General features: G+C 45.5%; 1 protein-coding gene across 2 annotated transcripts in view; it reads left to right on the top strand.

The window, feature by feature from the left end:
- Nucleotides 1-10,126, top strand: part of LOC311581114 (zinc finger protein 280B-like) — a 12,676-nt gene extending 2,550 nt beyond the window's left edge. Inside the window, exons 1-2 of one of the 2 annotated variants that reach the window (XM_084753138.1) lie at nt 2,062-2,623; nt 5,470-10,126. In XM_084753138.1, coding sequence (XP_084609264.1) covers nt 5,534-7,174 — 1,641 coding nt within the window. In that variant the 5' untranslated portion in view covers nt 2,062-2,623; nt 5,470-5,533 and the 3' untranslated portion in view covers nt 7,175-10,126. Of the gene's footprint in view, nt 1-2,061; nt 2,624-5,469 lie in introns of those variants that run through there. The other variant, XM_084753137.1, reaches the window with a different exon arrangement.
- The last annotated feature ends 512 nt before the right edge of the window (nt 10,127-10,638 follow it).

The raw sequence follows: 10,638 nt of genomic DNA on the forward strand, positions 1-10,638 counted from the left end.
ATTGTTTTGGCTATTTGGTGTCTTTGTGGTTCTATAATTAATTTTAGCATAATTTTTTTTTCTCTATGTGAAGAATGAGATGGAAATTTTTGATACTGCATTGAATCTGTAAATGGCTTTTGGTAGAACAGTCATTTTTCAGGATATTCTGAATAATTAATCCATGAGCAAGGAATGTCTTTCCAATCCATTTTCTAGTGTCTCGGTCTCGGTCTCGGTCTGTCTGTCTGTCTGTCTCTCTCTCTCTGCTTAAAGTTTTATTGTAGATGTCTTTCATTTCCTTGTTTAGGTTTATTCCTATTTACTTTATTTTCTTTGAGCCTATTAATTGCCCGTGATAATGTGGCAGCAAGACAGAAGAGATGTACCTCCATCTTATATTCTTGCTGAGGCCATTTTTAGATTTCATTAGAATTTAATCTTGATGGAAAGCCCTGTGTAAAATTATCCAGCTTTATTCTCAGCCCAAGGTCAAGATGTCCCAGCTGACTTACTTTGGCTTCTGTTAAACTGTCTGCTTGTGCAAAACTTCCCCTTTCAGCTGACTGCTTCTTTTAGCTTCTGTTCAACTGCTTGTTTCCACAAAACCTTCCCCTGCAGCTGCTAAGCGATAACAGAATATGATTTTTTGTTTGTTTTTGAGACAGAGTTTCTCTATGTAATAGCCCTGGCTATCCTGGAACTCTCTTTTGAAGACCAGGCTGGCCTCAAACTCAGAGAGATCCTCCTCCCTTGCCTCCCCGAGTGCCACCACACCCCGCTCAGAATATGGTTTTTGCCTTTAAAAGCCTCTTATTCTAAATGCTCAACCCTTCACTTGGGTCCCCAATACATGAGCGTATGTAGTTTCATGTGGCTGGAATTAAGACTTTGAATTGTGTATAAACTGTGTCTCAGTGGTCCTTTGTCGTGGGCCCCTGTAACAAGCTCCTTGCTCTATATAAAAAAGGTATTGATTTTGCCAGTTAGGTCTTTGTCTTTTTACAACTCTGAAATTATTGCTTCTAGAAGTTTTCTTGTAGAATTTTTGGGACCTGTTACATATAATATCATGCCATCTGCTAATAGCAGTTGTTTGACTTCCTCTTTTCCTACTTGTGTCCTTTCTGCTTCTTTTGCCTTATTGCTCCAGCTAGTGCTTCAGGCACAGCCCTGAGAAGGATGGAAGCAGTGGTCATCCCGTCTCATTCCTGACTTCAGTGCAATTGCTCCAACTTTTCCTACATTTAGGATAATGTTGGCTGTTGTTTTTTCATATGTAGCTTTTATTATGTTGCATTATGTTCCCTCTAGTCCTACTTTGCCTAGGACTGTTATCATGAAGGCATGCTGGATACAGTCTGTCTTGTCAAGGAAGTCATGGTGGCGGGAGGAAGGCATCTATCTGGTTATACTGTAGCCACTGACAGGGAGATAGTTTATTCTGGAGCCATTTTTAAGTGTCAAGCTCTTCTCAGTAGATGCAGGAAAATTGTTACTGTCTCTATAAGACTTATTCGTTTCTTTTGAATGTATGCCTAGAAGTTAGATTGCTGGTTCATATGATAGTTCTTTTTTTTTTTTTTTTTTTTTAAGACTTATTATTTATGCAGTGCTCTGCCTGCATGTACACCACACCTGCAGGCCAGAAGAGGGCACCACATCTCATTATAGATGGTTGTGAGCCACCTTGTGGTTGCTGGGAATTGAACTCAGGCCCTTTGGAAGAGCAGCCAGTGCTCTTAACCTCTGAGCCATCTCTCCAGCCCCATATGATAGTTCTTTAAAACATTTCCCCCACTCGAGGAACTTCTATGCCATTTTATTATTATTTATTTATTTACTTTGATTTTTTTGAGACGGGTTCTCTGTGTAGTCTTGGCTGACCTGGAACTCTCTTTGTAGACCTCACTGGCCTCAAACTCAGAGATCCGCCTGCCCTGCCGGCTGCCCCTCGTCCCAGGGCTGGGATTAAAGGGGTGCACCACCACAGCCTGCTTACTTCCTGTTTTTAAATTTCTAATAGCTGTTCTAGTTGATGTGAGGTGATATCTGGTAATTTTAATTTGCATTCCTCTGTGTGTGTTGTTAAACATAGTTTCATATACTTCTTGATTAATTGGAGAAACGCCTATTAAAGTAATTTGCCCACTGTTCAGTTAGGTTGCTGTATGAGTTTTTGTTGCTGCTATGACAAAACACCTGGCCGTGCAACTTAAGGGTTGTTTAGGCTCACAGTGTGAGCATGCAGTTAGGAGACTGCTTCTCTTAGCCACTGCAAAAAGAAGTTTCTTTGACCAACGCTGAATAACATTGATCTACAGATATAAATACCAGCATTTGGAAGGTAGAGCAACATGCCTATTTAGTAAAACCACAGGAGGTTTCCCTCCTAGGGCCTGAGACTTTCCTAACCATGGTCTTTTGACCAGGTTGACAATTCCAGGCACGAATTACACCTTTGGAACAGGCCTCGAATCCAGTGTACACAGTCATACCATGGTTGAAGCAGCAGCCACATCTGCAGGGCAGCACTGTCTCGCACGCAGCGTCTACCAGTACACATCAGGAATGACTTCTCCTCTGCTGGCCAAGATAGCACCATTCAGCACTGAAAGCTGACTGCCAGAGAGGAAGTGTGCAGGTCAGTCAGTTCCAGCATGGTTTTTGTGTATCCTGCTACCAAACTGTGGGGTGTCTTCAGCAGTAGGTCCTACCGTCTATCTGTGGCAAACAATCAAGCAGTAGCCTGTGTTGTTTGGGGAGCCCCTGCAGTTTCCCACCTCAGTAACACAGGAGCGTCCCTACTCCTAGGACTGAGCTTTTTCTTTTAATAAACCATGTCTTGTAGAGGAAGTATTGGTCACCCATGTAGCAGGATGCCTCTATTTAAATGTAAAAAACCCAGCAAACAAAACAAGAAACCTATATTTCTAAACTTGGTTACAGAGGTTTTCATGTTAATTTTAGAGATTTTTTTTTTTGTGTTGTTATATTCTGCCCCTTAAAATGCTTGTCAGTTCTAAACATTTTCTGGTGGAGTCATTAGAACCTCTTATGTGACAGAATCATATCTTCTAAACTAGAATTCAGGAATCATGTTTTTTAGAGTTCTGTGTAAAATTTTGGGGGCTACAAAATTTGCTCTTACAGAAGCCTGCTAGCTGTATGAGGCCTGAAATTAGCGTCTGATGTTTGTTATATTAGGAAGAAAGTCAGTCATTTTGGTTTAGCTCTTTGTTGTTTTAGTCAGGGTTTCTATTGCTGTGGTGAGACAGCATGACCGTGGCAACTATTGGTTTGTTTGTTATTTATGTGTTGGTATTTGGCCTGCTTGTTGGATCTACTGGAACAGACATTGTAAGCTGCCATGTAGGCGCTGGGAATTGAACCTGGGTGACACACTTCCTCCAGCAAGGCTGCACCTCGTAATAGTGCCACGCCCTGTGAGCCTGTGCCCTGTGAGCCTGTGCCCTGTGAGCCTGTGCCCTGTGAGCCTGTGCCCTGTGAGCCTGTGCCCTGTGAGCCTGTGCCCTGTGAGCCTGTGGGGCCGTTCTCGTTCACACCACTGCATTTCTTTAGAGACGATGGCTGGGTGTAGGTGTAGAGTTATCTAAATGTCATTAGAAACTTAGAACAAGGGGAACACATGAAGATAAATAAGTAAAGTTTATAACATGTCAGATGGTGATGGAGCGCTGAGAGACGGCACAGAGGTGAAGAGCACTGTCTATTCTTCAAGAGCTCCTGAGTTCAGTTCCCAGCAACCACATGGTGGCTCATAACCATCTGGTGCCCTCTTCTGGCGGATATATGTAATAAATCAATAAATCTTAAAAAAAAAATGGTGGTAGAACTTGGCCATGAACGAGGGACTTGGGAATGTCAGTTAGGTGGGTCAAAGTGTTTGAGGCCCTCACTGGGAAAGTGTAAGGATGCAGAGTGCAGGTGTCTGGATAGAGAGTTCACACGTGAGGGAAGAGCATGTATAAGGCTCCCGAGCAAGACAGAGTGTTTATTGTGTTCAGGAAATTTCAAGAAGAGGGTTAGTGTGATAGTCCTCCCATAATCTCTGTGCTTGGGAGGAAGAGACCAGATGATTCTAAGATTGGGCTAGCCTGAACTATATAGTGAGCCACATCTTAAAAACAAAGCCAGCCCCTCCAAAATTCCTGTTTTCTCTGTTTATTATTTTTTTTAAAGACTTTTAATTTTTAAAATATCTACCTGTGTGTGTATGTGGGTATGTGTGAGGAAGCTGGTGTCATTTGGGTGATGTGGTAGGTAGGGGCTGGGGAGAAGAAAAGTATGAGGTAAACTGGAGAGTGATTCATGGGGTTGGAAATACAGTCTTGTCGGCGTTGGACTCGACCTTTATCTGAGCGAGTCAGGAAGGCAGTGGAGGGCGCTGAGCTGAGAGTGGTAGAAGCTGATTTGGTTTCATGGGGCCACTCTGCTTGCCACGTGAAAAGGAGCCTGAGGGCTGAAGGAAGCAGCTCTAGGGAAGCCAGCCAGGAGGCAGCCCCGCCACGGTCCCCCTCCAATTCCTGTCAGAAGTCCTTGCCTTGCGTTCCCTACGTGAGAGACAGTGACCTGGGAGTGTAAGATGAAGTGAACCCCGCGTGGTGTCTGTCACAGCCACAGAGAGCAGAGCAGAGTGCCACCACACCCTTGGGGACAGGACTTGGAGAAACTGAGCCAGAGCCTCCTCCCCGCCCTTCTTCAGTCTGCCCTTTTGGTGTTCCGTGAGTGTTTGCCTGTGGCCCCCTTGGATTCACTGGATTCTTCGATGCTTGCCGTTGTTCTTCTAACTTCTGTGTGGAGTTCCTGTGGGAGTGTCTCTAGGGCTGCTGGTCTCAAGGGCATGCCTTCCATACTGCTCCTGGGTTATTTCTTTGATTGTGTGTCTGATGTTGAGTAGAGGTGCAATTCTGTCTTTTGCTCTTGTCTGTGCCTGGATCATTTCCAGCAGGGAGAGGTGAGCAAGTTAGTCTCTGAGATACTCGGCATTGATTATTGACTGGAGAGACTGGGGTGATGCCAGGTCACTGGTACCCAGTCTTAGGGTAGGGTGAGATTGTTTGGGGGAAGTCCCAGAAAGTCCTCTAGTGTGGCTCCTGGCAGACGCTGGGCCTGGAGGGCAGCCCAGGTTCAGGGACTTGGTCAGACTCAGCTGGAGAGCACACAGTGGGCCTAGGCTGAGATAGCATGGAGATGCAGCTCCACTTGGACCTGGTCCAGACTCACTAAGAGACAAGGCAGATTTGCCTCTTAGCTGGGCCTGCATCTGGAGGGACTGCTTGGCTAAGTAGTGCCAGGTAAGAGTTCCTGGTCAAACTAGGCAAGAGAGCCCATGATGCGCCTTCTGCCCAGGTCTGGCCTGGAAGGTTGGGGTAGGATGGTGGTGGCACTCATTGGATGAGTGTCTTTGATGAGAAAACTAAGGCTTTTTTCCTGCTCTTCACTGATGTGTGACATGTCTGTACGCAGGTGGCACTGTGTATAGAGGAAGTGCTGCGACTCGTGGCCACACCTGCCAGGAGCCACAGGAGAGATGGAGCAGCCGTTCGTGCTATGCGATGAAGACGATGACCCAGAACCACAGCAGAGTCGTCAAGAACCCAGTCAAGTCCATGATGATGATGCCGAGCTCATCTTTGTAGGGGTGGAGCATGTCAATAAAGATGCTGAACTGATCTTTGTTGGAATGACTTCAAGTTCAAAACCAGTCAACTCGAACATTCTCAACAGAGTCACTCCGGGTTCACGGTTAAAAAGAAAGCGTGATGAGCTTAGAAAAACTACCACTCAAAGATCGCAGCCCTCAGGTCCTGCCGCCCCCTCGTCAGAGACAGTGATCGTCTTGCCGGCATCTCCAGCTGAATCAAGATCCACAGACAGTCCTATTATTATTGAGCCTTTGTCCGGACCTGAAAGCAGTTCACCACAAGTTGTGCCTAGTAGCTCTTCAGAACGTCGCTCACCTTCGACTGCACTCTCAAGGTTCAAGCGTAGTCCCGGAAGGGTAGCACTTTCAGGAGGAGAGTTGAGTGAAAGGTTGGATATATCCAAGTGCCGTTCCGTTCCTGAAGTAAACGTGGTAAATCCACAGAGGCCTGAGCCTAGTGTTGAAGTTGTAGAGGAGTGTTCTTCGGCTTTGTCCCCTTCAGGTACTTCCCACCGTACCTCGAATCCTCAACAGAGGGGACCCTCCTTTGGTGTTCCTAACTCATTAAACCGATTTGTGAATGGAGCATCTCTTTCAGAGTACCCTGTCCACGTCAATTCTACAAATGCCCACCCTGCCCACCGTCACCGGAAAAATGGATTGCCAGAAACAGACTCTTCAAGTCTAGCAAGTCAAGAGACCTTTGACCCCAAGAAAGGAAGTTTGACCCTGCTACTTAGTGACTTTTATTATGGACAGTATAAAGGAGATGCACAGCCAGACCAGAAGAAGACTCACACAGCCTTTAAGTGCCCCAGCTGCTTGAAAGCTCTAAAAAACATTAAATTTATGAACCATGCCAAACATCATTTGGAAATCGAGAAGCAAGGGAGTGACGGCTGGGAGGGCCACACCACCTGCCAGCACTGCCACCGGCAGTTCCCCTCCCCCTTCCAGCTGGAGTGTCACGTGGACCGTGTCCACACGGCTCCGGACCCGTCTGTGGTCTGTAAAATCTGTGAGCTGTCGTTTGAAACAGATCAAGTTCTCCTACAGCACATGAAGGACAATCACAAGCCTGGGGAGATGCCCTACGTGTGCCAGGTGTGCAAGTACAGGTCGTCCGTCTTCGCTGACGTGGAGACACACTTCAGAAAGTGCCACGTAAACACCAAGAACTTGCTCTGTCTGTTTTGTCTTAAAGTTTTCAAAACTGGAATGCCATACATGTATCACTATAGGGGGCACTGGGAAAGGAGCGGTCACCAGTGTTCCAAATGTAGGCTACAGTTTTTAACCTTCAAGGAGAAAATGGAGCACAAGACCCAGTGTCACCAAATGTTTCAGAAGCCTAAACAGCTAGAAGGGTTGCCTCCTGAGACGAAGGTCGTGATTCAGGTGTCCTTGGAGCCTGTCCAGTCAGAATCTGTGAAGGCTGCAGCAGTCGTTGTGAGCACAGCCGACTGGGAGCCGGCTTCCCCCGGATCTCTGGGCAGACCTTCAAATAAGTCCCTCAGTCCTAAGTGAGACCCTTCATAGAGGCAAGAGGACAGACTATACATTTGTTACTTGTTAATACTCAAGGTGAAAAACCAATGAATAATCAGATGGGTTTTTTTCTTTAGTTTTTTTTGATGATGCAGGGTTTTGCGTGTTTTTCTCTTGTGAGGGCTTGTTTTGTTCTCTTTTAGTGCTGGGGCTGGACCCAAGGCCTCACAAATAAAGCAAGAGCTCCACTGTCCCGTTCCCTCGTCTACAGCGTTTTCTGAATGAACAGCGAGATGTAAAATACATCTGGTTTTCATGTAGTGTTCAGCTTAACCCAAGGGAGGTGTTTGTCTCTATCCACGTGAGTGGCAGATGGGTTAAACCTCCTTACTAGCATTTCCTGTAATTTCTGAGATTGAGAGCTCTTCTACATAAAAGGTTGGAGTTTGGTGGGGCTCACAGGACCCCACATCTCCCTGAAGATCTTAATGCTTGCTATAGGAGAGAGACTATTTTTTCTTTTCTGAGAGACATCTTCTCAAGTGGTATAGCATGGGTAAGTGGACAGGCACATGTTCACTTCAGTCTTGAAGCCAAAGAAGGAAGAAACCTGAATGTCTTTACCTAAAAGAATATCCAAGGAGGCCAAGCCATTTCTGTAAAGTGCCCTCGTTTTGTGACAGGCCCCTTCAAACAAAGAGCACAGCTGTGAATCCTTAGCGCCACGTGAAGCAGCAACAGTGATTAGGGCAACACGCTGGTGTCCACGGACTTCCTCTTGCTCAGTGTTAGGGTAGTTGGATTCACTCACTCTCTGTTCGTTTTGGCTAGCTGTGTTTGAAGGATGAACTGGCCATGTCCCTTTCGGCTACATCAGTGAAGCATGCTGTCCCTGTGGGGAAGGAAGCCTTGGCGTTTGTAGTTTGAAGTGTATTGAACCTTAACTTTTAACTGAAGAGGCTTGGAAAAATGGCATCTGTTCAGCTCATATCCTGGGCTGAACATAGTTCTACTCTCAAGTTGGAATAGAAACTTGCTCATAATACTGGACTTAGCACACACACACACCAGTAACCCAGGGCAACTAGAGTTGAAGCCCACTATAGAGCCTTTTTATTATGTTCTTCAGTAAATGTGTTTGTGTGTGGTAATTGAATATTGCAGTTTGGTGAAGCTTGTAATTTGGTGCCATGGTGCTTCTCCCCTCGTCCCCCTGGGTGCTAGGGATTAAACCCAGGCCCTTACGTACACCAGGTAAGGGCTTTGCCACTGAAGTATATCCCTAGTCACAGTTTGTATCTTGCCTCATATTTAAGTGGCTGTAATGAATAGCATTCCTTTGGTTATATGTATAATTTCCCAGTTGATCACACTAACATTGCTTGGGTCTTACTTGAAGCACTTTAGTGTGCAAGACACGTCCTAAATGAAGCCTTGCCTTTTCCCGTCTAATAGACTGCCTAGCTGGCCACTCTCCTATGGAGGAACAAGTCTTTCATAGAACTGAAGAGCCCCCTCTGGGGATTGGTCGTCAACAACTGCAGTAGCATTAGCTGTTTCTGTACATTTCCAGGGCTGTCTCTTTGAGCCTGCTCCAGTGCCACCTACTGTTCCCCCATCGCCAGCCCAGGTGACCAGCTGCTTCTCCTCATCCCTCAAGGCGGCTGGATGCTTGCTGGCTATAGACACTGGTCTGGGAACATCTCTTGAGTTCCTGTTCCTTTTTTTTTTAAAGGTACCTTATCTTGTTGGGTGTGGTAGTGCACACTGGTAATAACAGCTCTTGGGAGGCTGAGACAGGTAGATCTGGAGTTTAGGGTCAGCCTGGCCTGTTCACTTGAGTTCCTGTCCCTAACAACAAAAGAAAGGGGCAGTGGGGACAGGTTCCTTAGATGCCCTATTCCACTTTTCCTTCCTCAGTCTAGTGAAATTTCCTCAGATTCACGAAAACATGGGAAGAGCTAGGCCTTGGCATCTCTGTTAAGACTGAGGGAGATACAGGGTTGTGAGTATCTTTTGTTGTATTTGTTTGTTCTGCTCGATCCATGGATGGATTGTGATCTGCATCTTTACTGTTTGGTAGACCTCAGTGAGTTTTCTTGGGACAAGGCACACTAACTTTACCCTGAACCTTTCCTTTAGGTGTGACAGGTGTGTTTGTCCCATTTGCTCAGGTGGGAAATCCTGCTGTGTATAAAATGAGTCTGCAGACTTACAGACTGTCCATGGTAACAAGAAGAGCCACCTTAGACCCATGTTAGCGTCACCAGCCCGCTGCTGTGATTTGTCATCCCACTCAAGCTTCTAAGGAGTGCAGCCATTGCTTACTGCCTAGGGAGGCCCCAGGGCGCTGACCTGCCTGCCGCCCCCTCCCCGCTGTGGAGCTCCCTGCCTGCCGCTGCACTGCGCGGTTCTGATCTATTGGCCTTGTCTTTCCTCAAGTAAATTCCTCTTTCTTCTCCTTCATGCAAAGGCTATACACAGCTGCTCCCTTGTCACAGCGCTTTCCTCTAAGCCTGCATGGCTCGCTACCTCACGTGTGGCTTACTAAGCTTATCAGGATTTTTAAGTGACTCCCCTGCTCCCCTGCTTGGGAAGCCCTGTGCATTCCTCTCCTTGAGGGCAGCTTACCCCTGCTGCAGCTTTCTCCTCAATCTGTTTCCTAGTCACAGCACTTCAGAAGTCACTAGAAAGAATTTCGCTTCTGTCTTGGAAGTGAGCTAGCTTAAGTCCATTTCTGTGCCTATAATACAAAGAAATATAGTGAGCCGAGTCTCTTTGAAGCTTTCTGTTTTATATTGATAGCTCTATTTTTGAAGCAATGTCACTTTGTTTTGTTTACACATGTACTAAATATCTGTCAAGATTACTATTTTGTTACTCTGTGAAGTTTGTTGCTTGTTTTTCAGATAAAAGTTATTATTTTATTAATGTTGCCAAAGTAATTTACGAGAAATAGCAATTAGAGAAATAAACCATTTTGTGAAAAACTTTTGCTTCTTTTTTTTTTTTTTACTTAAAACACTTTTTGGCTTAACTTTTGTGTCTTCTGCAGTTGAGTTTAATTTTACTCTCATTACTAGCATTTCTAAATGAGATGTTCAACAGAGCTAATCGGCTTCTTGAATTTAAAATTTTTTATTTTTGTTATTACCATGTGTATGGTTTGTGTTCAGAGTGTGGATGCATGTGTGCCATACATGTATGGAGGTCAGACAACTTTTGGGGGGGGGGTCGGTTCTCCTGGGATCCAGGGCTTGAACTTAGGCTGGCCATTAAGTTTTTTTCTTTTTAATTAACTTTTAATTGATTCTTTGTGAATTTCATTCCATGCATTTCTGTCGCACTCATCTCCCATTCCAGTCCTCCCAAAGAAAACAAAAAACAGCCCTCCCCAAATGATAAAATATCTTGCCAAGGAAGCTGCTGTGTGTCACACAGCATGCTCTTTTTTGCCCAAACAGCTTTACTTGGAAATACTGCATGAGTCCGTCTGGGTTGAG

Source organism: Acomys minous, assembly GCF_964271855.1.
Source record: "Acomys minous genome assembly, chromosome: 13".
Classification (NCBI taxonomy): domain Eukaryota; kingdom Metazoa; phylum Chordata; class Mammalia; order Rodentia; family Muridae; genus Acomys; species Acomys minous.